The 27,623-nt window shown below is 49.4% G+C and overlaps 1 protein-coding gene across 2 annotated transcripts in view; it reads left to right on the forward strand.

Moving 5' to 3' along the window:
• RPH3AL (rabphilin 3A like (without C2 domains)) overlaps positions 1 to 27,623 on the forward strand; it is a 56,569-nt gene that overhangs the window by 13,791 nt on the left and 15,155 nt on the right. For both annotated transcript variants that reach the window (XM_077311230.1, XM_077311228.1), the window contains 3 exons: positions 1,083 to 1,212; positions 12,472 to 12,561; positions 21,224 to 21,398. In XM_077311230.1, the coding sequence (XP_077167345.1) occupies positions 1,083 to 1,212; positions 12,472 to 12,561; positions 21,224 to 21,398 (395 nt within the window). The remainder of the gene's footprint in view (positions 1 to 1,082; positions 1,213 to 12,471; positions 12,562 to 21,223; positions 21,399 to 27,623) is intronic.

Genomic DNA, 27,623 nt, shown 5'->3' on the forward strand with positions numbered 1-27,623 from the left:
AATTTCCGGGCTTGTCGAGAGCCAGAGGAGGTGTGCTAAGGCTGGGAACTTTCCTCGTCTTAAACTGTCACTCCCACAGGCCATTCATTCTTTCTTGAGCAGTTCAGATCTGCCAGGGAGTGCTTTGTGGCCTTGCGTGCATGTGAGGAGCAGAGGGCATAGCAGCAGAAGAGTTTGCTTTTATACCCCGCTTTTCCCTCTCCGAAGGAGTCTCAAAGCGGCTGACAGTCACCTCCCCTTCCTCTCTCCACAACAGATCCCTTGTGAGGTGGACGGGGCTGAGAGAGCTCTGACAGAACTGCTCTGTGAGAGAACAGCACTGTGACTAGCTGAAGGCCACCCAGCTGGCTGCATGTGGAGGAGGAGCAGGGAATCAAACCCGGTTCTCCAAATCAGAGGCCACTGCTCTTAACCGCTTCTCTGTATAGAGTGGCGAACGTGAGGATGGGACCGGGGGAAATCCCTTCTGTGCTTTCATGAGCAGGGGTGGGTTTCTGTACCTGTTGCAGAGTGAATCCCTTCCCCCCCTCCCCCAGTACAAATCTTTACCCCCTTCCCAAGAAATGGGGCATCACTTCTTCTGCACTTTGGCAGCCATGTTCCAGACGTGGCGTGGGAATGAAGGCCTCGTGTCACACGGCAGATTGGCAAAGGAGCGTGAACCCATTCAGCTTCTTGGATGGGCAGAAAGAGGCTGCTTTTTCGCCCTCCTCCTCCTCCTCCTCCAAGCCAGGTATCCCCGAAGCCACTGAGGGCCAGTTCCACTTTGGGGCTCCCGGTTTTTGAGGCGGTTTTGCAGCCCTGGTAAAGAAGGGAAAGGTGGGACCTGCTGTGGGGAAGTGGTGTCGTTTTTGGTAAGCCTGGAAGTTCCTTCTAGGGCGTGGCTGTCATATCTCATGTTTACCAGACCAGGGAATATAGAAAGACCCACAGCTGTGGACCTGCCATCCTCCAAAGCAATGCCCGAACCTGACCTTTGGTTGGAAGAAGTTCCCACCAGTGACCCTGGGGGAGCTAGGCTCCAGCCAAGTTCGAAGTGGATCTTGGCCACGCCTCCTCCCAACAGAGTCTCCTCTTTGCAGGCGCCTGGTGGAGCGGCTGGAGAACATGCGGAAGAACATGATGGGCAACGGGCTTTCTCAGTGCCTGCTCTGTGGGGAGACGCTCGGCTTGCTGGGGAGCACTGCGGTCTTCTGCCAGGACTGCAAAAAGGTGAGTGGCTGATTTGGCGTCTTGCGGCTTTTCCTGTAGTCGACTTCATATTCCGCATTTGGGGTTTTGGCTTTCGGTACTGGTTTATCCAGTACTGTTCCTCTTCCTGCAAAACTGGGGAGCCTAGAAATCAATCATTCCTGAACCTCGAAAACAATCTACAAACTCTCCTGTGCCGTAGCTCAGGGGTAGTCAACCTGTGTTCCTCCAGATGTTCATGGACAACAATTCCCATGAGCCCCTGCCAGTGGCTCATGGGAATTGTAGTCCATGAACATTTGAAGGACCACAGGTTGACTACCCCTGCCGTAGCTTATTCCCTGAAAATATCACTAAGAAATGACCCATTTGTGGCGATCCCGCCCTCCCAGCTGATGGAATGAGCTGGCTAGCTGCATCTTTTTCAGGTGGCATGAAAGGGCAAGGGACAGTCAGAAATATCTGACCAACCTGTGGGTTCCATTTAGATTTTCACAGCCAAACACCTAAATGAATTTGGGGGTTTGGCATGAAAGAGCAAGGGACCATCAGAAATATTGATAGATTCAAATGAGGTCTGAAGTAGCACAATAAATTCAGAGTCCAGTGGCGCCTTTAAGACCAACAAAGATTTATTCAGGGCGTAAGCTTTCGAGTGCAAGCACTCTTCGGCAGACTCAGTCTTAAAGGTGCTACTGGACTCAGATATATTGGTTTACCACTGTGGGAGGTTCAGTTTGGATGTTCAAGGCCAAGCGCCTAAAGGAGTTGAGGCCAAAATCTAGCAGTCAGGTCAAATGAGATTAGATAATTAAGGTGCTGCTAGTGCAGGGGTAGTCAACCTGTGGTCCTCCAGATGTTCATGGACTACAATTCCCATGGGAAATGTAGTCCATGAACATCTGGAGAACCACAGGTTGACTACCCCTGTGCTAGTGGATTGTGAGCCAGGGATTTGGACGGCTCAAAGCTGCCCTCTGCTGGTGGTTTACGCTGGGTGCCTGGTGCTGTCTTGGGCTCAGTTTCTTCTCAGGGGAACTGCTTCTGCCCCATAGCAAGGCAGGGTGAAGGGGGCAAGAGCTTTCATTGGGAATGGTGACTTCCCAAACGGAAGGGATCCCTTCCCCCACGGGCCTGTCTGCTGCCAGGAAGACCAGGACCCAAAGCGAGAATTCCACATGGTTCACAAACAAAAGCTGATATGCTCGTAACTCATGGGCCATACGGCTTCCCCCCCAATACTTTTTGATGTGAAAACTTCTTATACGGCACCCTAGGGGGGAAATGCAGTGGAAATCTGTAAACAGAAGACCTGTCCACAAGTCTTTGTGTAGAACTCAACCAGAGCTAGTGTGGGTGTACCCTAACCAATGTCCAAGGCCCTAAACATCTAGAGCAGTGGTCCCCAACCTTTTTATCACTGGGGACTGGTCAACGCTTGACAATTTTACTGAGGTCCCGGGGGGGGGGTAGTCTTTTGCCGAGGGACGTCGTTGCTGCCGCCTGAGCCCCTGTTCTGCATGCTTTCCCGCCGGTGCTCCTGACTTCCCGCTGCCCGCTGTGCCCCATGGCCAGTGGGAAGGGGAGGGGCCCCGGGTGGGCGTGTCCACAGCTCTGCTTCCAAACCATATTCTGCACGATTGTGCCACTTCTGGGTTTTCTCGAAGGCTGAAGAACGTTTCAGGGGTTTCATAATGGCAAAAAGGTTGAGAAAGGCTGATGCAGAATAGGTCAAATATATACAAAATCAGAAAGAGCAAACAAATTACATTCTGGTATTACATTTAGCGTTACACCCCCGCAAGAAATTTTATGCTAGGGAATTGTATTTTACTCTGGAATTTGTATTGCTTTCAGTAAGTCTCTCTTTGTGCAACACACAATTTACATTGTTTCCCCATGGCTGTAGGCGTTACTGAATTCTTCACGCGTGATACATTTTCTCAGTGAAATTCTGTTTTTTTTTTTTTGTGGCTGTTTATAAACAGTCATTTATGCTAGCTCTAAATGTAATACCAGAATACAATTTGTTGGGTTTTATTTAGTTTTTGTCTTTTGATTTTGTATATATTTTATTTTATTTATTTTATTTTTATTATTATATTTATATACCACCCTCCCCAGAGGCTCAGGGCGGTTTACATGGAACTTATGAATAATACATGAAACATGGAACATATGCACAATGACATGAACAACTGTACAATAATAATAATGACTAGCGTCAAAGTCTGTTCCTTAGAACAGGCCCTGAAAGGGTCTTCTCCCCTGGCCCCTGGCCAGGCAGCTTAAGGTGGCTTTGGCCACAGCTCGCAGCCAAATCAAGTGGGCCGGTGCGGGGGCTGGGGGCTGGGCCGCTCATTAGCAGGGCCGAGACAGAGCTCCTTAGCAGGCAGTCAGCAGGCCAGGAGACCCTCGTTAGCAAACCCTCCACATACCCTTTGCCCAGGGCCCTCTCACCTGCTGCTGGCTCCAGGCACTGAGGCATCTGAGAGCAAAGAGGCTCTCAGTCCAGGGACAGAGGGAGGGAGCTGCAGGGGCAGGGCCAATCAGGGCAAAGCTGGCTGCACCCTGATTGGCCCTATTCTAACTTGGACAGCCGGACAGGTCCCACCCCCTAGGCTGTTTCAGAAATATATAGAGAAGCAACAATGGATAAGGATAGTTGTAACAATATAAACAGTGTAAACAATGCAACATATCTTGCATGTTTGACATATCCTACATGTAAGGAATTCAATACAGATGCTGGCTGCTGAGGCAGTCCATCGAAAAACCAATTCAGCGGTTGTGGTTTTCAGCTGTTGTTTTGAATAAAGACTTACACTTATCACAGCTTGCTCAGAAGCTTCAAAGCGCTTCGTGAATGGTCATCTACTTGCTTCCCCACCCTGGAGGCTGGCAACCATACCAGAGACTATCTGACCAGTCTTCATTTTCACACCATTTTTATTTGGCTTGTGCTGAAAGTTTTTAATTAAAATTAGCGATTTTTGCAGCTTCCTTCTTTCATTGGTTGCATAGGAGTGGGGTGCAAGGGTGGAATCACCCGTGATATGAACCTTTTTGGTTCAGACATCGGAGGAGCCTGTACAAACCCCAACAAGGGTTTGCTGGAGTGCTGGTTGTCGTCATAGAATGGAGGGGAAATCAAAGAATCATAGAGTTCGAAGGGACATTCAGGGTCATCTAGTCCAACCCCCTGCATAATGCCGGAACTTGCAAGTACCTGCCCACCCATAGTGACCCCAATTTCATGCTCGAGTGATCCCCCCACCAAAAATCTTCATAATCCAGTCTGGCCTGGTGGAAATTCACCTGCCAGTTTCTTAATTGTGTAACCTGTTTTTATTACCTTTTCCCCTCTCTCTCTGCTTAATCTGCATTGAAGTTGCTCTTAAGAGCTATTATTTGAACTGATTTCCAGCCACCACCTGGAGGTTGGCAGACCTTGCTTCGCTTCTCTTTTTGTAAAAGAAGAAGAGTCGGTTTATACTCCGCTTTTCGCTACCTGAAGAGGTCCCCAAGTGGCTTATTAACACCTTTCCCTTCCTCTCCCCACAGCAGATACCCTTTGAGGTATGTGGGGCTGAGAGAGCTCTGAGAGAACTGAGACTGGCCCAAGGTCACCCAGCAGGCTGCATGTGGAGGAGAAGGGGGGAATCAAACCTAGTTTTCCAGAGTACAGAACACAGTTCAAAGCCACGGTACCAAGCCAGTCCGGGGTCTTCCCCCAAAGGTGGTTAGGACACCTCCCTGCAGGCTTAGATTCTAAATGCCTAAATACTTAATTGCTTACTTTGTACCTAATTATTATTGTTAGCCACCCTGAGCCCCTTTGGGGAATGGCAGGGCAAGAATCAAACAATAAATACATACAATTATAATAGGGGAGGATTTTAAAAAGTGACCCATCTGCACCATGAAGAGGGGCCGGTCCGTTCTCTCTCCTCATTCCCCTGTCTGTGTGCACAAAGTTCTTACTCCAGGCTTTCTCAACCAAGGTTTTGTGAAGCTCTGAGGTTTCTTGGCAGCTCTGGAAGGGTTTTCCATATGTATATGAAACTGGCCTTTCACCAAGAGCCAGCTTGGTGTTGTAATTAAGAATGGCGGCCTCTCATCTGGAAAACTGGGTTTGATTCCCTACTCCTCCTCCACAGGCAGCCAGCTGGGTGACCTTGAGCCAGTTCCAGTTCTCTCTGAGCTCTCTCAGACTCACCGGCCTCACAGGGTGTCTCTTGTGGGAAAGGGAAAGGTGACTGTATGCCGCTTTGAGACTCCTTCGAGCAGAGAAAAAACAACTCTTCTTCTTCTTCAGCAATATCAGGGCTCTCTCAACTCCACCTCCCTCACAGGGTGTCTGTTGTGGGGAGAGGAAGGGAAGGCGGCTGTAAGCTGCTCAGAACAGCGTTTCTCAACCAGGGTTTTGTGAACCCCTGGGGCTTCTTGACAGCCCTGGAAGGTTTCCTGTTTTTTTGGGAGGGAGTTAATTTTTAATATATTTTAAAAATTAGTTAAATGTTATCGGGTGGTATGACCATTATGGTCATGTCAACCCACCCCTCCCTAAATGGCCTGGAGGGAATGGGAAGGGGAGCGGCCTGCCTGTCCCCTGTTCTGCTCCCCAGCCATATTCCGCACGATTGTGCCACTTAGGGGTGTTTATCGAAGCCTGAAGGATGTTTCGGGGGTTTCTCAGTGGTAAAAAAGTTGAGAGAGGCTGCCGTAGTCCGTCATAGCAGAGATTTTCTCGGCACCTCGACGACTAACAGGTTTATTGTAGCGTGGATAATTTACTCCCGGTAATCTTCCGATTAATCCCATCTATTAAAGAGCAGCTCTGGGAGAAGAGGCAGAGAACTTTGTCCCAGCTGGCCAGCTGGAAGGGGCGGGATTAGCCGCCTTCAGAAACGAAGGCAAAGGGTTTGAGGATCGGGGGATATGCCTGAGGTTTCCTTGAGAATTGGGGTTGCCAGCAGCCCGACTGTGCTCTATGGCACCGTGAGCCAAAGGATGCATTGCTTTCTGAACAGGAACCTAGAAATAATTCTTTCCCTCTGTTCAAGATGCCCACTTCATACAATGGGGCTTTTATCACTGCCGAGGCTAGCCCTGTCTTGCTAGATCTCAGAAGCTAAGCAGGGGTAGCCCAGGCTAGTATTTGGACAGGGAAACCTCCAAGGAACGAGGAGAAGAAGAGCTGGTTCTGTATAAAACAGTTTTTCCGGCATTTCTAGAAAACTCTCCTGGTGGATCTTTGACACGTCTCCGGGGCAGCCTTTCTCAGCTCTTCTACCTTCAAGAAACCCCTGAAAGTGGAACGATGGTGCAGAATATGGTTGGGGAAGCAGAGCTGGGGTCCTTCCCCTTCCTAATCCCTCCAGGCCCACCAATGGCCATTTTGGGAGGGTGGGCTCCAATTGGCAAATAAATGTTTAACAAATTTAAAAAAATATATTAAAAAATTAACGCCCACCCCTGAAACCCTGGTTGAGAAAGCCTGCTCCAAGGAAAATAAACTTGAAAGCTGATGTCTCCGAAGGCTGCAGAAGAGGGGAAGGCCTCTCAGATATGTGATGCATCAAACTTTGCCTAATTTCTAAGAGCAAACCGCCTCGAGCCCCGGAGGGAAGGGCAGTATAAAAATGCAATTAAATAAAGTAGCAGACAGATCTGCTGTTCTGCTCTTCCAGTCTCTTCCCTTATGGTAGCTTGCAGCCCCTGCTGGTCACTTGGGAGTCTGATGTCCGCCTTTCTGAAGGGGAAGAAAAGCTGAGAAGAGCTGGTTTTTAGACCCTGGTTTCCCCTACCCAAAGGAGTCCCAGAGTAGTTTACAAACACCTTTCCCTTCCTCCTCCTGCAACAGACATCCTGGGAGGGTAGGTGAAGCCGTGGCAGCTCTAGGAGAACTGCTCTGCAGGAGAACTGTGACTAGCCCAAGGTCACCCAGCTGGCTTCACGTGGAGGAGCAGGGAATCAAGCCTGGTTCTCCAGATTAGAAGCCACCGCTCTTAATCCACAGCATCAGGGGTAGTCAACCTTTGGTCCTCCAGATGTCCATGGACTACAATTCCCACAACCCCTGCCAGCAAATGCTGGCAGGGGCTCATGGGAATTGTAGTCCATGGACATCTGGAGGACCACAGGTTGACTACCCCTGCACTGTACCACACACTGGTGGGGAGGCAGAAAATGGCAAATTGCCTTTGAAGGTCTCTCATCTTGAGAACCCTATGGGCGTGATTTGGGGAAACTGAGTAAGACTGTTGCTGCCCAGCTCCTGGCGTTCCCCAGATTCTTGAAGAACCCCGACTGATTTGTTCCTGACCGTGCTGCCCCTCCCCTCTCCCAGTTTATGCCTTCCATGCAAGGTGCAGGGCCATCGGAAGATGGAGAGCCAGTTTGGTGTAGTGGTTAGGAGTGTGGATTTGTAATCTGGCATGCCGGGTTCGATTCTGCACTCCCCCACATGCAGCCAGCTGGGTGACCTTGGGCTTGCCACGGCTCTGATAAAACTGTTCTGACCGAGCAGGAATATCATAGCTCTCTCAGCCTCACCCACCCCACAGGGTGTCTGTTGTGGGGAGAGGAATGGGAAGGCGACTGTAAGCCGCTTTGAGCCTCCTTCGGGTAGAGAAAAGCGGCATATAAGAACCAACTCTTCTTCTTCTTCTCTTCTAATTTGACTAATAGAATCAGAGTCCAGTGACCCCTTTAAGACCAACAAAGATTTATTCAAGGCGTGAGCTTTCGAGCGCAAGCACTTGAAACCCTGGGCTCTGATTTTATTATCGAGTGCTTGCGCTCGAAAGCTCACGCCTTGAATAAATCTTTGTTGGTCTTAAAGGTGCCACTGGACTCTGATTTTGTTGTGCTGCTTCAGACCAGCACGGTGACCCGTTTGAATATTGACTAACAGAAGCGTGCATCAAATCTGGTGTGTGTCATGCTGGGGCCCAGAGAGGAGATTTTAATAGCTAGTATTTTAAGAACAGAATTTGAATCCAGAGGCACCGCTAAGATATAAGCACCCTGAGGAAATGCAAATTGTAATCCCTGCAAAGCCTTCTCTCCCTTCTCCCCAAGCAAAGCGAATTGTTTTGATTCTTTCGTGATGTAATTGGGGAGGGGAAGGGAGGGGGGGATGGAATATTTCCCCCTTTTAAGTGTATGTAGCTTGGTTAAAAAATCCCTGCGGTGTCCACAAGGGGGGAGCACTTGACTGTCTTTTTCTTTCCTAGGAACGGTAGCTTTCGAATGCAGAGCATCTCAGCTGCTGCAGGAAAGGGGTGGGGTGGGGTGGGATGGGGCAGGCACAGTTAATTCCTAAACAGAGAAAAGTGTTGCGGTTCAGGAAAGTTGTGGACAGCTAATGATTTGAGCACAGTTTTCTGCAAATTTCTGAAATCCTGAACATCAGAGGAAGCCTGCTGGATTGGACCATTGGTCCCTCTGGTCCAGCATCCTGTCTCACACAGTGGCCAACAAGTCCTGAACCTACTGCAAATCAGCTTATTTGATGCCCTCGAGTTCTAGTATTTGCAAGAAGTAGAAAAGCTGTGGCACTGGCCACTTCGGGCATAGCGGCTGACGCGCACAACCCTAGTGCTGACCCTCGTATCCCTGCAGGGACTTGCCTGCAGTAGCCCCAGAAAGTGGCTTCCAAACCAGGTGGAGTTCTGGGAAGGGCTTTATAAAATTATTATTTTTATTATGTTTGTTACCTGCATTGTGTCTCCAGTCCCAGGGCTGGGTATGTCAGAGTAAGACACAACAGTTAAAATGTATAAAAATATAATCTGCAGCAACTAATTAAAGTCTTCAGCAGGTGAAACAGGTGTGTCCTTCATTGCCTGTTTCTAGTCTTTGGCCAGAGGAGGAGAAGGGCCAAGAGATGTTGTTAGGCCCAGATGGAACGAACGGGGCTTCGATAGGGAGGCCAGCTTTATTCGGTGATGTCCGTTCGGCCTGGGGGAACATCTCTGTTTTACAAGCCCTGCGGAGCCAGTCAGGGTCCTGATCCCTTATAGGCGGGCGTTCCACCAGATCCTGGCTCTGGTTGAGGTCTATTTATCTCAGAGGGACGCCCCAGAGGGACAGACCAGAACCAATGGGATGAAATTAATTCAAAAGAAATTCTGTGTAAACACCAGGAAGAAGTTCCTGACAGTTAGAGTGGTTTCTCAGTGGAACAGGCTTCCTCAGGAGGTGGTGGGTTCTGAATAGCCATCTGATGGAGAGGCTGATTCTGTGAAGGCTCAAAGGGATGGCAGGTGACAGTGGATGATAGGCTTGTAAGTGTCCTGCATAGTGCAGGGGGTTGGACTAGATGACCCAGGAGGTCCCTTCCAACTCTACGATTCTATGATGTCCTTGGGGCCAAAGACCCCTATACAAATTTTGCTGGCTCTCTTTGGAGCAGCATACTGGAAATATGTATCTTTTTTTTGCAAGGAGAGGTTCTGCATTGTGCAAGCTGAATAGAGAAATGCCACATGGCAGACCGGGCTGTAGCATTCACCATCCGAGGTTGCTTTACTTCCCTTTGTCATGTTGTGCAGCAGGGACTTCTCTAGGCAGGCCTGTTTGGACAGCTTTGCTGGCCCACCTCATCTCAGTCAATAGCCATTGCTGTCATCCGCAGCTGCTGCGGTTCAGTCCCGGGCCTTAATTTCCCACCACTCGCCCCCCCTCCCCCTGGCGTGCCAGAATAGTGCTGTTGTCTCATCAGGTGGATTGATTTCCGTGGCGCTCTGGCAATTTCCCCCTTTACATCTCATTTGAAGCACTTCTTGATCCGCCAGCCTTGGGTGGGTGGGTTTGTTTGGGGTTTTTCCTCAGGCATGGTTGGTGGGTGGGTGGGGGGACATGTTCACACCAGAGCCCTTGTGACTTGTTGGGTTCCTTACCTAGTAAATATTTCGGATCAAAACCTGAGAGTGCCTTTTACGCTCTCAGACAATGTCATCGGCAATATTGACGGGGCGCTATCTGCAAATCCCCAGCGATCAGCATACTTGTGAATGCAACTCCTCTTCTCCAGGGGATTTCTCCCTGTTACATTTTGTTCTGTCCATGATCTGCAAACCCTAGGGTTAATTTTTTTGGTGGGAATCCTCTCTAGACACTAGTTTTGCTTTTCAGACGTAGAAAAAGAAGAGTTGGCTTTCATGCCCTGCTTTTCACTGCCCGGAGGAGTCTCAAAGCGGATGAAGTAGAAGAGCTGGTTCTTGCACACTGCTTTTTTATCACCTGATGCAGTCTCAAAGCGGCTTACATTCGCCAACCATTCCTCTCCCCCGAACAGTCACCCTGTGAGGTGGATGGGGATGAAAGAGCTCTTACAAGACTTCTCTGTAAGAGCATCTCTATCAGGACTGTGACAAGTCCAAGGTTACCCAGCTGGCTGCATGTGTAGGGGGAGCAGAAAAGCAAACCCGGATCTCTAGATTAGAAGCTGCCACTCTTAGCCACAACACCATGCTGGCTCTCCCTATGTGATGCCTGTGTGTCACACAGAGTTTCCTTGTTTGCACATTTTATTCAGAAGAAGAAGAGTTGGTTTTTATATGCTGCTTTTCTCTACCCGAAGGAGGTTCAAAGGGGCTTCCAATCCCCTTCCCTTTCCTCTCCCCACAACAGACACCCTGTGAGGGAGGTGAGGCTGAGAGAGCCCTGATATTACTGAAGAAGAAGAATTGGTTCTTATATGCTGCTTTTCTCTACCCGAAGGAGTCTCAAAGCGGCTTACGGTCGCCTTCCCCTTTCCTCTCCCTTGTGAGGGAGGTGAAGTTGAGAGAGCCCTGATATCACTGCTCGTTTAGAACAGCTTTATCAGTGCTGTGGCAAGGCCAAGGTCACCCAGCTGGCTGCATGTAGAGGAGGAGCATGAATCAAACCCAGCTCACCAGATTAGACTTCGATGTTCCTAACCACTACACCAAGCTGGCTTGATTGTTTGTTACTTATATTTCTATACTGCCCTTCCCGAGGCTCAGGGTGGTTTACATAAAACGTAGGGATATTACGGTGTAAATTCATAGCATAACATCAGAACAACAGATCTCAGAACTGAAGACAAGAAGAATTGCAACATTCCATAATCACAGCATCAACCGCATTATCTTCTAACCCTGATCCCGCAGGTGGTTGATTTGAATTCAGATCGTGGGGAAAGGTTTCTGGGGAGCCCAGCGGATGCCGTTGGATCTCCGTCCAAAAAGTTAGATCCAAGATTCAACTGAAGTAATTAACTGTTGAGTTTATGGCTCTAATAATACTTTTAACATAATGTTTTAACATTTGTCTATATCTGTTTTTATTTGTATTCTTTTATCATCTTCCTTGTTGCATCAAATGGTTAGATCAGGGATTGTGTGGTCTCCAGAGGGGGTCCATGGCCTTTCCCCTCCTGCCTTAGTGGACATAGCCACAAGCTAGGGAATTGGCCACGTCCATTGCTAGCTCCCCCCCTTTGGAGCATGAGTTCTCTTGTGGTTTCTGTGCCTGGGAGCCTACACACTTAAAGGTAAAGGTATCCCCTGTGCAAGCACCGAGTCATGTCTGACCCTTGGGGTGATGCCCTCTAGCGTTTTCATGGCAGACTCAATACGGGGTGGTTTGCCAGTGCCTTCCCCAGTCATGACCGTTTACCCCCCAGCAAGCTGGGTACTCATTTTACCGACCTCAGAAGGATGGAAGGCTGAGTCAACCTTGAGCCGGCTGCTGGGATTGAACTCCCAGCCTCATGGGCAAAGCTTTCAGACGGCTGCCTTACCACTCTGCGCCACAAGAAGCTCTCACACTTACTCCCACCTTAAACCATCTCCTGTCTCTCCTCTTCTCCAGTCCTCCTTGAGCCTGCCTGTTAACATGGGTGATGATGTCACTTCTGGGGGTGTGGCAGGGAGGCGTGGCCTGCTGAAATCACTTCTCGGGCTCTTTGAAGTCGGAAAAATTATTTCACAGGCTCCTCCATGGTCAAAAGGTTGTTAAAGGCCAGACTAGCTGCAATAATCTTGACTGGCTGACTTGTTTGGCCCCCTGTGGCTCATGCTAAAATTTGGCAAGGGTGGGGAGGGGGTGTCCAGGAACTCCGTCCTTTCACAAGGACGGAGAATAAAAGATTTTTTTAATGTAAACCTTTCAGAATAAAAGAAAGAGGACATTTGACACAAGTTTCTCTGCATGAACTTTATTCACATTGATGTTTAGAGCCAACGCAAGTTCTTGTTTGGGCTGCTTGTTCCACCGTGTTCTCCTGAATCTTTTGTCTTCCAGAAAGTCTGCACCAAGTGCGGCATTGAAACGGCGACGGGCACCTCAAAACGGCCCCTCTGGTTGTGCAAGATCTGCAGCGAGCAGCGCGAGGTGGGTTGATTGAGGAAAGGAGTCTCTGTCGTTTGCAAATTCTCCCCTCTTCCGTGTAGTTCAAACCCCCCTGGAGTAGAACCATTGAGATATGCAAGATTTCTTTTGCTTTTTAAACCTTGAGTATAAGAGTTGCTTTTTATACCGTGCTTGTCCCCACTTGAAGGGGTCTCAAAGCAGCTTACAATCGCCTTCCCTTTCCTCTCCCCACCACAGACACCCTGTGAGGGAGGTGAGGCTGAGAGAGCCCTGATATTACTGAAGAAGAAGAAGAGTTGGTTCTTATATGCTGCTTTTCTCTCCCCGAAGGAGTCTCAAAGTGGCTTACATTTGCCTTCCCTTTCCTCTCCCCACAACTGACACCCTGTGAGGTGGGTGAGGCTGAGAGAGCCCTGATATTCCTGCTCAGTCAGAACAGCCTTCTCAGTGCTGTGGCCAGCCCAAGGTCACCCAGCTGGCTGCATGTGGAGGAGTGGGGAATCAAACCTGGCTGGCCAGATTAGAAGCCTCAGCTCTTAACCACGACACCATGGAGGTGACGGCATCTAAGTGTAGGGCTTTGGTGCTGGTTGTGAATCTCCTGTACCCCATTGAAGCCCGAAATCCCCCTGCCCCCAGCTGACGGCACCACATCTCAAAGCTTGGTGGTTGGCTAGTGCAGCAGCCAGCCGGACTCCGGCTCTCATTTCTGTGTTTTCCCAGGTGGATTGTGTCTCACAACTCCGCAAAGTTCTTTTTACCCGACTTGATCTGAAGGGCCGTTTTCTTTCTCTTTGTGGTGCATTTGACTTCTCCACAGGCCTCAGGATAATTGCCTCCTTTTAAAATACTGCCTAGAAGGACAATAAAATAAAAATTCACAATCACTGCGCCGAAGATGGCACTAAAACGTCTCCGGTTCTCCGAGCCTCGTCGTAAACAGTAGTCGGCATGCGATAACCTTTGGCTCCCTTTTCTGCGGCTGAAGGACTAATGCTTCCATTCTTCTCTTTATCTCCCTCTCCTTTAGGCTCAGTTTGGTTTCTTTTCTCTTCCGGCCGTGTGGGGTGTGCGGGAACGAGAGAGAAAATGACTGGGCTGAAGGCAGTACTGTCCCCTTTACCCTCCAAATTGGAACCCTTTCATCTTCGGTAGTTTTATTGCTGACTAGCAATAAAGCCCATTGTGCAAAAAAACACAACGTGCTCTAGGACAGGGGTAGTCAACCTGTGGTCCTCCAGATGTTCATGGACTACAATTCCCATGAGCACCTGCCAGCAAACGCTCATGGGAATTGTAGTCCATGAACATCTGGAGGACCACAGGTTGACTACCCCTGTTCTAGGACAGCTGTCCCCAACCCCGGTCCAGGGACCGGGACCGGTCTGTAGATCAGTCGGTACCGGGCCGTGGCTCCTCCTGCCCAGCTGCTGCCTCGGGGGCTGCCCTGCCACTCTGCTGCTGGCTCACCTTTGGTGCTCTCCGGCTGCCGCCATGGCTGGGGCTCCCCCTCGGCAGGGCACTGTGAAGCTGCTGCTGGCAGTGCCCCCCAGCGGGCAGCAGGAAGTCAGCGGGAAAGCAAGTGGAGCAGGTGGTGGTGGCGATGTCCCTCGGCAAAAGACTAGCCCTCCCGGGCCTCATTAAAATTGTCAAGCGTTGACAAAAAGGTTGGGGGCCACTGCTCTAGGAAACTTGCTGGTTGAGAGGCCAAGGCTGTGGCAAAGAGGGCTGGTGGGAGTTTGGGGGGGGGGCGGGGGAGAAGAGACATGTGTGGCTTGGCTGCATCTTCCCTCTTTTGACTAAGCTTCCCCATACCTGTGAGCTAAAGGCCAATATATATATTGTTAAAATATAGGTTAAAATATAGGTGAAGAATAACAGGTCATATAAGTAGTGAAGGACTCGATCCTCAGCACATACTAAGTTGGAAACAGCCACTGATGAAAATGCCACGTGGAAAACGGTACAAATCTGGAGTCCGTTTTGGAGTCTGTTTTTGGTTGTTTGATTAACATTAAAAGAAGAGATAAGATATTTCGATTTTTATCCATTGTTAAATTGTTAATTTGTTAATTGTAGTCTAGGGTAGCTTCTTTCTTCTGCTGCATCTTCCCTCCAGCAGCGAGGCCGGCCATAGCAGGACTCTGCGTGGCCCACAGATACCCCTGCATTGCTCAGGCTGCCCCTCAGCGTGACACAGACAGAGAGACGGATGGTATAATGTGTTCCTTTTTCAGCCTGGCAAGGCCTGATTTGGCCCCGGAGCTGAATTGGGAGCCCTTGCAGGCTTTCAAAAGGACATTTGGAAAGTGAGTCAAGTGTAGGGAACCCAGATCCAGTTCTTTAGAACAGAGATTCCCAACATGTTACACGAGAACGCCCCGAGGTTCTGTGGCTGCTGACATCACTAGACGTCACTGGAGTGCCTTCCCCTGTTGCTCGACAGTCCTAGTGCCTTCTCCAGAATGGAAATGGCAAATGATTGATTGATTGATTGATTGATTGATTGATTGATTGATTGGCTGGCTCCTACCTCTCCGAAGGTGCAGGTCACCACTATCGGGGTTGCTCAGAGCTTAAATTCCTCCCCAGTCAAAAGGTTGAAAAGATCTGCTTTAGAAAATGCAACGTGTAGTTCGGCCCTCCAGTGCAGGCTTCCTCAACCAGGCTTTCGTGAAACCCTGGGGTTTCTTGACAGCCCTGGAAGGGTTTCCCCGAATGGGTGGGAGTTAATATTTTATATATTTTTTTAATGTGTTAAGCATTTATTGGGTGATATAATTGTATATGGTCATGTTGACGCCCCCGCCTCAAAGTGGCCAATGATGGGTGTGGGAAAGGGCGGGGCCCCAGGTGGGTGACCACACAGCTCTGCTTCTCAACCGTATTCTGCATATTGCGCCCCTTCTGGTGCTTCTTGAAGCCTGAAGAATGTTTCAGGGGTTTCTCAATGGTCAGGAAATGTCTGCTCCCTGATGAACTCTCCAAGGTCCTGCAGAGGTCCCTGGAATGGGGAGCTGGTGACTCCGGCTCAAGGGCAGTCTTCTGTAAGGCAACCTTAATGCCCCATTAAGCTTTCAACTTAACAGTCTGTGTAATTTTTGAAACCAGGCCCTGTTTTGTCTTAATCTTGGTCATCTGCTGCCAACTGGGAGAGTGCACACTTTGTGGCACAAATTCTCCAGTTCTATCCAAGCATGTCCAATTAGGGAGGGCTGCTGCCATCCAGTTGCTTAGCTCTTCTATAGATATTATAGTAGGGTTTTTTTGGGGGGGGGGTTATGCTATTTTTACAGCTTAAAATACAATGGATTTTAATTTTTTATTGGCCATTTTATATTTCATCAAAGAGCCTCTTGTGGTGCAGAGTGGTAAGGCAGACATCTGAAAGCTCTGCCCGTGAGGCTGGGAGTTCAATCCCAGCAGCCGGCTCAAGGTTGACTCAGCCTTCCATCCTTCCGAGGTCGGTAAAATGAGTACCCAGCTTGCTGGGGGGTAAACGGTAATGACTGGGGAAGGCACTGGCAAAACACCCCGTACTGAGTCTGCCATGAAAAGGCTGGAGGGCGTCACCCCAAGGGTCAGACATGACTCAGTGCTTGCACAGGGGATACCTTTACCTTTACCTTTACCTTTACCTTTACCTTTACCTTTACCTTTACCTTTACCTTTACCTTTACCTTTACCTTTACCTTTCATCAATTTAAACAGTCTATTGCAGTGGTCCCCAACCTGTGAGCCGCAGCCCGGTACCGGGCCGTGAAGGCCATGCCGCTGGGCCGCGGCTCCCTCTCCCCCCCCCGCAGTAAAAAACTTCCCAGGCCGCAAGCTTGTGGCCCGGGAAGCTTCTTACTGCGGGAGGGCGGGGAGAGGGAATCAGGGCCGCACTGCGCACTGCGCACTGCGCATGTGCGGCCAAAATAGCGCATGCGCTGCACTTTTGCGCATGCGCGAAAGTGCCGCGCATGTGCGATTTCGGCCGCGCATGGTGCGATGAGCGGGCGGGACAGTTGCCCTGCCGGTCCCCAGCCTCAGGAAGGTTGGGGACCACTGGTCTATTGTATCCACTTGATATTTTAAGTGTTGCTTTGCTCTAAATGACTGCAAATTCATTCATTCATTCATTCATTCATTCATTCATTCATTCATTCATTCATTCATTCAGCAGGGCTCTTCTTATGAGGATTTAACTGAAACTCCCCAACCCTGCAAGACTTCTTCAGACTCCAAGGTTGGAGATGCAGTGGGCGAATTTAACTCCCTTTGTGGGGTTTAGTCACACGGGCTTGGTTGTTCTTAAAAAATAATTTCCCAGCCCCAGAATGCATCAGTGTAGATAAACCTCAGCTTTTTTACCATTGAGAAATCCCTGAAACATTCTTCAGGGAGAAACCCCAGAAGTGGTGAGATTGTGCAGAATATGGTCAGGAAACATAGCAATGTACACACCCACTGGGGGCTCCTCCTTTTCCCACCCACTCCAGACCCATAATTGGCCATTGGGGGGGGGGTGCTGACAGAAGGAGAAGACAGGAGGAGAATAGATGCTTTTGAATTCTGGTGTTGGAGACGAATGCTGCAAATACCACGGACAGCCAAAGTTACCAACAAGATAGTTTTAGAGAGGAGCAAACCAACCATGTCATTAGAAGGGAAGATATTACGGCTAAAGCTCACTTACTTTGGACACACCATGCGATCAAATTCGCTAGAAAAATCATTAATGCTCGGCATGGTCAGCGGCCAAAGGGAACGTGGTCTCCAAAGGATCCGCTGGCTCAACACGATCAAAGCCGACACAGGGATGACCATGAACCAACTAAGAGAAGCAGTCAGAGACAGGGGCACATGGCAGAGACTTTCCTAGAGAATCACCAAGGTTCGGACATGACTGAACGAATGACATCATCATCGTCATCATCATCATATGGTCACATCATCCGATAAATGTTTACCGAATTAAAAAATATGTATTAAAAATCACTTAACTCTCACCCATTCGGGAAACCCTTCCAGGGCCATCAAGAAAGCCCAGGGTTTCACAAAAGCCAGGTTGAGACAGCCTGGTGTGAATGATGGGTACAAATAATGCCCTTGCAAGGCTCTCAACTGAAAAGGTCAAACGTCCCCGTTCCCCTTCTTCATCCCATTGCTGGGGAAGGCAAGTGAGCGTGCCGGCAGTTTGCATATTATGCCATCAATAATCATATAAACTGTTGCGCTCGCTAGCAGAATGGGCTGGAGCGTGCCTGGTGGTCTGGGCAGCATGTGCTCCATGCACCCTGCCATCACACAAGGGCAAATATTAGCACCCAAGGTCAAATCTAGCTGCTCCGGTCTCAACCCACCGAGACCAGAGTGAGCCTGCATAGCATTGACCTGGAAGTATCTCACTGGGGAAATCCGCTGTGAACTTTCTCCCTCAAACTTCCTGGGAGAACATGACACACTCCTTGGGCATCTCCAAGGCTGTGACGGCCAGAGTTAGTTTCAGGTATGCCAGCAAAGGGGGAGCCTTGTTAGTTTAGGCCCAAACCATCTAAAGTTCATTGGCCTTCCTTCCCATGTTGAAATGGCCCTGAGGAGGTGGGCAGTGTGTCCCACTGTGGGGCTTCAGATATAGAAGAAGAAGAAGAGTTGGTTCTTATATGCCACTTTTCTCTACCCGAAGGAGTCTCAAAGTGGCTTGCAGTTAGCTTCCCTTTCCTCTCCCCACAATGGACACACTGTGAGGTGGGTGAGGCTGAGAAAGTCCTGATATTCTTGCTCGGTCAGAACAGCTTTAACAGTGCCATGGTGAGCCCAAAGTCACCCAGCTGGCTGCATGTGGGGGAATGCAGAATCGAACCTGGCTTGCCAGATTAGAAGTCTGCACTCCTAACCACTACATCAAACTGGCTCTCTCACCAACGGATTGCAGCACATGGAACTCCATAGCTGGACAATCAGGACCTCTCTTAGTCATTTCTGCTGTAGAAAACTGTCCATGAAGAAAAAGTGAAGCCCTTTCTCCCCCCTGAGGCGATGGGCCCTGGCAACGTCACTGCAAGACATTTGTGTCTGCTGTATTGTTCAGTTGGGCCCTCAGGCTTGCAGCCTTCAGGACTTTGGGCCCTGGATGACTAGGAAGAGCAGAAGAAGTGATACAAAATAATATGTATGGTGTGGATTAAGCAAACAGGAGCAGATCTGCTGGAAGGGAGATGTAAGCTCCTGTGTCACTTGAGAAGATTATATTCAGCAGGTTTGGATCGTTTCTCAGGTGAATGGGGTCCCCAAAGCAGCCCTTCACCAAGATACTGCCAATTGGATGTCTTCGTTTTCGCCTCCTTTTTGGTTTGGGTCTCTTCCTCCCCCTCCCCGCTTCCCCACCTTATAACATCTTCCTTTGATTCCACCCATCTGTTCCTTGAATGAGGCCAGGAACTTGAACAGTGGCTGTTTCAGGCTTTAGCTGCCAAATTTGGTCCTGCCGAATAAATCGCTGGATTTGTCCCCAGACAATTTCGGCTTCCTTTGGAAAGCTTTGAACGCAGGGGGCTCGGTGTATGTTCGTGTGGGGGGAAAGACGGAGGACGGGGTGGTTTTCAGTACCTCCACGGCTTTTTGGGGGGGGGATGCAGCTCACCAGAGCTGAATTCCAGCACCTGATTTTAGGCTCCTCCTGGGTTCTGAGGCTGGCGCACCAACATGCGTCATTCTACCAGGGTTGGAGGGAAGGGGCCAGGCCCACGCAACTGTTGGGGAATTGCAGAGCGGGAGGCATCAGCGCAGTTCTTAAATATAAACTAGCTGCAAAGCCCCTCTCCAGACTCTGCTCTCCCCGGGCTCTGCCCCCAAATCTCCAGGAATTTCCCTAGAGCTGGCAACCCCAGCTTCCTCCTACATTTCACACTTGGCTGCGATTTCAACGTGTCCTCCCCACCCACAAGAACCCTCTTTGCAAAGAGTTCTGTGTAATAACGCTTTTGCAGGCCACAGATAAAACTTCTCTCATCCTTTTGTCCTGGGCAAGAAGTCTTTTGGAGGCTTTGTAATCGTCTGCCTGAAATGTTTTCTTTTTTTTCCTCCCCCGTAGCGCTTCTGTCCTCTGTTTTCTTCCTTTTTAAAGGCATTTCCTCCTCCTCGGTGCGAGGCATTTTGTTAGTTCATTATTAGCTTTGCTGCCATCCGCCAAAGCAAAATTGGGTTTTTGAGTATTGCTTTGTTTTCTCCTCAGTTTCTCTACCCCCCCACCCCCACCCTGGCTTCATCCTTGCTGCCTTTTCTTTGTAGCAAACTGTGTATATTAAATGTGTTTAATAATCGCCCTTCATCACAATCTGGCTCTTACCATCTAAATTGGAAGGCGAGGCCTTCCAGGAGCTTGGCTGCCTCTCTTCTCTTTGCGAAAACCTTCTCTCTCGGCTCGTCTTCCTCTTCAGGCCGAATCGCTCATGGGCAACCCCTTTGGCATATCAGAAGATGCTTTTGGCCTCGCAGTGTTAAATACAACACTCTGCTTGCCCTCTGGGTTTTGTAGAGCATTGAGGAAGTGTTGGTTAATCCCTTGGCATCTCCGGGGCACGTCTCTGCCATGCATGTTTCCTTTCCTCCTCCATGGGAGTCTTTGCCAGCTTGTGCAGCCGGGACCCATGTCCTTGGCCTTTAGGGCAAGGGGTAGCGCAAAAGTGGGTGGACTTCCAGCTTGAAAGACCCACCTTGTTTTTCTTAGTTCTAGGGGGGTCCCACCAGCTGAAGCCAGGGTCACAAACTGGAGCACCCTCCCGCGGGACAGACGTTATCTGCGACAGTCTTGCACTGTGATTTCTGTACACTGATAAGATCTCAACCCTTGCATGGCAGGAATTCCAATCTCATAGACTTTCTAGAGCAAGGATTCCCAACCGGGGAACCCTGGGGTTATGCAAGTGCTCCCCAGGGGTGCTGCAACCTTTCCTGGAAGTTCGGGTGGCTGCCTGCTACGGTGTGGTTGGGTGCGACTAAGTTGAGGCTGCCAGCTCTTGGTTGGGATATGGCTGTGGATTTGAAGGGTGGAGCTTGAGGAGGGCGGGAACTGGCGAGGGGACATGGCTTCAGAGGGGGATAATGCCAGAGCCCACCTTCCGAAGCAGCAGTTCTTGCAAAGATGAAATAAAATTAAATTGGGGATTATTTGAGTCAGATCTGACCAGCCTTTGAAATTCAAGCTGGGCACTTAAGCCTTGGTTTTGCAGGTTCTGCCCCATTTTCAGTTGTGGTAGCTGTCCTCCGCTGTCCAGTGTGCCCTGTGACTCTAGGAGTTTCCACTTCCGCAAGACTTGCATCTAACAAAGAGCCAAAAAGCAGCTAGCACAGAAGTAGCCAAACTGTGGCTTTCCAGATGTCCATGGACTACAATTCCCATGAGCCCCTGCTAGCATGGACATCTGGGGAATGCAGTTTGGAAATCGCCAGGATGCTTTATCCTCCCAAGAAATGCATCTGGCCAATCTCAGCATTATCTCACCTGACTCTCAGCTGCCCTCAAGATGTCCTCAGCGCCTCCAGGAGCACGCTCAGTCTTTCTCATCAGGCTGCTGCAGGAGGGTTTATTTCTGTTGATTCATCGTTTTGGGTGGTCCCATGAGATTGGCACAAGCAGCTCACTTTCTGGTTGGCTGGAGTAGTGACTGTTGTCCCTTGCCTGTTGTTTTGTCCTTAGGTCTGGAAGCGATCCGGCGCCTGGTTCTACAAAGGCCTCCCCAAGTACATCTTGCCCTTGAAAAGCATTGGCAGGGCTAAAGAGCTGCCCCGGAGGCCTCACCTTGTGGAATCGCCGACCCTGGCGGTCAAAGGCGTCGCTGCAGCTCGCTCCTACACCTGGGCCAGGGGAAGAGGTCAGTGTTTCTTTTCCGTCTCTCTGTTGCCGGATAACAGGGCTACTCGGGGAGGGGCGAGTCCAATCCCTTTGTCGCCTGTCACTCTTGTGTCAACCCACAGAGCTCGCTCTGTCCAGGAATGGAAGAGCAGCCTTGCTGGATCAGGACGAAAGACCATGGGGCATCTAGTCTGGCACAAAGACTAACCTGCCTGAACCTGGGCACAGGAGTATATCTGCTAGCAGGACCCAGGAGCTCCAGTTGTCTCCAAACAGCTGTCTGTCAGAGATAGATTGCCTCTGTGTGCAAATGTCCTGTTTTACAGCTGGAGTCTCAGGTCCCCGTCCACTTTCTCAGTGAATACACTCGGCATAGCAGCAAAAGCTGTTTATTGTTAATGATACGAAGCTGACGATTGCTCTTGCTAATACTAAAACGGGAAGCGATGCACTGGTGTGTTGGTTAAGAATGGCGACTTCTAATCCGACGAGCAGGGTTTGACTCCCCGCTCCTCCACATGCAGCCTGTTGGGTAACCTTGGGCCAGTCACAGTTCTGTTAAGAGCTGTTCTTGCAGAGCAGAGCTCTCTCAGCCCCCCTACCTTACAGAATGCCTGTTGTGGGAGAGGGAGGGAAGGTGATTGTAAGCTGCTTTGAGACTCCTGGCAGACAAAAGCAAGGTATATAGAAACCAGCTCTTCCTCTTCTTCAGCGAGTAATATAACCCCAAAAGCCGCACCCCCAGGCACGCAAGAAACCCCCCCCCCCCTATTAAAATCCCAGGGAAAGCTCATGAAACGGTGGCTTCAAGGTGCACAATGCATCATCCCTGCAAGACCGGACTCTCCGTCCCACGGTCCCATTTCCAAAAACGTAAATTGGCAATTAGACTGCAATAGGAGAGACGGCAACAGACGCAAACTACAGAGGCCGTTATAATCAGGCTGGTTTTTGCAGGTCATTGACAATGAACCAACTCTCCCCCCGCCCCCCTTACATTTGCAAGTGGCAATACAGTGAAAGCTGTGGTTACTGATACATGGCAAATGACCCTACGAAATGACCATGGCAGGAGGCTACCTGAGAGATCCTGGGGTGGAGAAAGTGAGGCTTGAACCAGGTTTTCCCAAAACGCCTGCTCCCAAATGTCTTTCTGGAGCAGGCCAGAGAGGTGCCTGTCTCAAGGCCCCAACTTTTTGACCTTGTGGGAACCTCTGGAATGCTGATACGACGTGGTGGGCGCAGGGGCAAAATCAGCCAATCACAGCCAGCCACCACAGCGTTGCTGTGGCTTAGTGTCAGTCACGCAGGGAAGAGCCAAAGCAACGTTTTCAAACATGTGCGTACTTATTCAGATCTTCAACAGCCAATCAGAAGCCTAGCTGGGCAAAAGCCCGACTCAGCTCCACCCACTTCCCTAAAGCATTGGACAGGTTCCAGAAAAGATGCCAGCAGGTGCCGTGGTACCCACAGGCGCTGTGTGGAGGATGCTCGTCCAGCCCTTCAATTTCCTGGTACAGCTCTGTTAGAACCTTGCAAGCTTCCCTTTTGGTTCTTCTTTCACCTGATTCTTAGATATATTGTCTCGGTCCATGGAGGCTTAACTGTTGGCTATTTATTTTTTAAAGCATCTTTATACGTGGTCCATCACCTTGTGTGGTGCGGTTCAGCAACCTCATTCCTTCAGGTCCTTCAGCCGAAGAAGAAGAAGAGTTTATTTATTTTTAATTATTTATCATCATACTTATATACCGCCCTCCCCAGAGGCTCAGGACGGTTTACATAATAACAAGGAACAATACATAAAACGGTCTATAAAAACATGTGAATAACCTTATAATAATAACTAATAATTGTAACCAGATAACAGTGCAACAGCACAATATAATAATGCAACAATGCAGCAGTACAAACAGGTCCAGGGCTTATTGGTGGAATTCTGAAGGGGGGCGGGGGGGAGCAGGGGCCCTTCGGTCGCTGTTGATTACGTCTGGTCTCAGCCAAATGTCTGGCGGAACAGCTCCTTTTTGCAGGCCCTGCGGAATTGTTTAAGCTCCGTAAGTTGGTTCTTATATGCCACTTTTGTCTACCCAAAGGAGTCTCAAAGCAGCTTACAGTCACCTTCCCTTTCCTCTCCCCACAACAGGCACCCTGTGAGGGAGGTGAGGCTGAGAGAGCCCTGAGATTACTGAAGAGGAAGAAGAAGAGTTGGTTCTTATATGCCGCTTTTCTCTACCCAAAGGAGTCTGAAAGCAGCTTACAATCGCCTTCCCTTTCCTCTCCCCACATCAGACACCCTGTGGGGTGGGTGAGGCTGAGAGAGCCCTGATATCCCTGCCCGTCAGAACAGTTTTATCAGCACCGTGGTGAGCCCAAAGTCACCCAGCTGGCTGCATGTGGGGGAGTGCAGATTCGAACCCGGCATGCCAGATTAGAATTCAGCACTACTAACCACTACACTAGGGGTAGTCAAACTGCGGCCCTCCAGATGTCCGTGGACTACAATTCCCATGAACCCCTGCCAGCATTCGCTGGCAGGGGCTCATGGGAATTGTAGTCCATAGACAACCGGAGGGCCGCAGTTTGACTACCCCTGCACTACACCAAACTGGCTCTTTAGCACAGATTTCCCCAACCATTGCTTGTCGCTTCCCCTTTTCCCTTTGCCACGAATTAACTCCCCCCCCTTTGAGCATTTTAAATTGGTGCAGTGTCACCCCTCCTCCTTCCCCCGCAGGCAGGAATGAGTTTAATTTCATTTCTTTCTGTCTGCGGAAATTAGCCGTCCCTTTTTGGCCTCCAGTTGATTAAACCTCTGCAGTCGGCGCGTGGAGAAAGGAGGTTGTCGGCCAGTGTCGATGCCTTGGGCCGGGTCTCGTTGGGGGCGTCCCAGGAAGCAGCGTGGGGCGGGGGGGGGGCATTGGCATTCTTCCTGCCGGTCATTTAAAGCCACCTCTCTAACAAAGCTCTCCCAGCTCAGAGGTCGTGGTGCCATTAAGGAGGAAAGAACCGGCCGGCAGCTGCAAGGTTTACCGGTCTCCTGGACGCCGGCCACCGGTCCATCTGGAAATTGTGCATCTCGGCCATTTGTGTTTTTTTTTCGGCTGAGCCAAATCGATTTTATTTATTTAGGGGATTTTAATGCCTCCTGCTTACATCTAGAATTGTAAATTGCCAGCGTAAAAGCAAGGAAGCCGTCGAGACGTGGAGATTCTCCCCCTTGTGAGCCCCTTTCCTCAGCCGGCCGTCTTATCAGTAATGGTCTTGACTGTCCCTTGACCCTACGAGAGATCCCCTCCCTCCCCAGGTCATTCAACCCAGTCTTGCCTTGACTGATAACTCTACTAATTCAATGCGAAGAAGCTGCACCGTTGATTCCCACTGTTATAGATAAGCCAAAAACGGAATCAAAAGGCCAAAATAATTAGGTATATTAAGTATATTAATCATTCAACTTCTTGGCAATCAGAACGGGGTCCCAGGTACATTTATCCCGTTTTCTGATTCTTCCTCAATGATTGCCACTCCAAAACCTACAAATAAATAGTTTCAGCATAATTAACAAAATATCATAATGTGTACAAAGGAATACAAACCAAACCTATGTTCGGCCAAGAGATACGCCTTATTTTATTTTTAACTGCTAAATGGAACGATAATGGAAGATTCATTATTTTGGCCTCTTGATTTCACAGAATCACAGAATCATAGAGTTGGAAGGGGCCACACAGGCCATCTAGTCCAACCCCCTGCTCAACGCAGGATCAGCCCTAAGCATCCTAGAGCATCCAGGAAAAGTGTGTATCCAACCTTTGCTTGAAGACTGCCAGTGAGGGGGAGCTCACCACCTCCTTAGGCAGCCTATTTCATTTTTGGCTTATTGATAACACTACTAACCTTCTCTTGGGGACAGTTTGAGCGCTTAGGGGCCTAACCGGATGTGGTAGCTGAGCCTGTGCAAGAGAAACCAATGACCTGCTTGGAGGGGCTGGGACCATGCTGTAGTTTAAGAAGGAAATGGGGGAAAAAAGCACACTCTGACCACTATACAGTACTGTCCTTTTCAAATGGCACCCAAGTGATTGTGTTAGGGCAGAAGCTTTGGGAAATGGGATTTCGGTGGGCAAGAGCTTCTGTACACCAACTTTTTGAAAAATGTGTGGTATACACTCGTTTTCATTGCTACAGAGGCACGAGGGTGCTTTTGCTCTTCCTGATGTTGCCAAGGAAACCCAACTCAAATTAGGCCTCAGCCTTCTCTCGATTTGTCACTGGGCTGATGCTGACAGCAGCATTTGGCTGCATTTGTAATTGGCCGTGGGCCGTGGCCATACAAGGGTAGCATACACCTCTTACCTTCCTTTAAATAAAAGAAAAGAATTGATTATTCTTTTGGTTGACTTTTCATTCTCTTCTTTTCTTTTTTCTACTCTTGGAAGTGAAAGTAAATCTGCATGCATTTTATGCAGGTTTTAATATAATATGTCGTGCCTATATGGTCTGTGCCGGAGATGTGCATGATGCTGATTTATTGATGGGCAAGGAATGTTGAACAAGGGAAAAAATCCTTATGAGGAAACAACACCACAGAATAGTACAGAATCGTGGGTCAGATTTGCACAAGGGATGAATGAAACTGAAGCCAGGGATCTCAGTCTTGCAACAGTAGGAAAATCCAAGATCTTTTCCTATGATTATTTGTTTATGTGGGAATTTATATCCCACATCTTCACCTGAAGGTCCCAGGACAGTCACAACTATGGAACAAAATAATCTAAAATATATTAAAAACATTTCAAACATAACTCCCTCTCTGGCGGGACAGCACATAGGAAACTAGATATAAAAGGCCTGGGTGTGTTTTCACCAGATGCTGAAATCTATATAAAATAGGCGCCTGGTGAATCCCCAAGGAGGCTGTTCTAAAGTATGGGGGCCACCACAGAGAAAGCCCTCCTGCATATCACCGCCCCCCTGCGTCTCTGAGAGAGTTGAAGGTACAAGAAGGGTCTCTCTTTGAGATCTCAGTACTTGGGCAGGTCTGTATGGTGGAAGGCACTCCTTCAAATAGCTGGGGCCCAAACCATTCAGGGCTTTATATTTTAGCATCAATACCTTGAATTGGGTAGAGAATAAGGAGCCAGTGCAGGCCTTTCAAAACCAGCATGATGTGCATCATGCCATAGATGGCACTAAATGCCATGAATTCTCAGTAGACAGTTCCAGAGACCCAGATTAGTTTTGGGGTTCGCTGCATGTCAAAAGGGTATAGTTCTTCAACCTTCAGGCTGAAGGCTGCAGCCCTCATGTTACAAGCTCTGTTAAGAAGACATTGAGGCTGGAGCTGTGGGCTACTGTCCCAATTTCAACCCCAGGCTCCCTTAGATATTGCTGTAAAGTGGATGGGGATGAACATAGCATAAACATAGCATAAAGTGCCACCGGTAGAAGGTGCTGTTCCATTGACAACATGAGGCAAAAGGCCAGGCTCTGAGTACCGTATGCTTGGCCTAGCCAATTCAAGGACTTCCTACTCCCTGTCAAGTGCGGGATCAGACGTTGCTTACATCTGAGCCTGCAGTGACCTGTGCCAATCAGAACCAAATCTTGAAGTTCTGAATTCCTGACAGTGGCAACTAGGGATGTGCACCAAGGAAAAAAATTGGTGCTGCTTTGATTTGGGTGTACCCAAATCACCTGAATGCCATTATGGGGATTCAGATTTGGGTGATTCAAGTACAGCTGAATTGATTCGGCCACCGTCCGACAAACAGCTGAGCCAGGGAGGTAAGCTTCGTTCTGCAGATCAGCTGTTTGGGGATATTTAAATGCCCCCCCCCAACAGTGCATGGAGGGAGAAGACATGCTGGGGGGGGGGGGGGAGGCATTTAAATGGATCTGGGAGAGCCTGCTCTCTGCAGCCTCAGGCAAGGGTCTTCTGGGGGGACATTTAAAGACCATGTCAAGCAGCAGGTCCTCAGGATCAGCTGTCTTTTCCCCCAGCAGACTCCATCTGAGGCTGTACAGAACTGGGTCTTCACAGCCTCAGTGGGATCTTCTGGGGAGACATTTAAGTCCCCACCAAACAGCTGATCCTCAGAATTAGCTGTTTGGCAGGGTCTTTCTCAATCACCCAAATCACAAATCACCCCAATCGAACTTCTCCGGTTTGGCTCATTTAAACGAATGGGAGGTGTGATATGGCTCGGATAAACCCGAAAAATAACCCAATTCAGCATTGATT

Source organism: Paroedura picta, chromosome 15, assembly GCF_049243985.1.
Source record: "Paroedura picta isolate Pp20150507F chromosome 15, Ppicta_v3.0, whole genome shotgun sequence".
Classification (NCBI taxonomy): Eukaryota; Metazoa; Chordata; class Lepidosauria; order Squamata; family Gekkonidae; genus Paroedura; species Paroedura picta.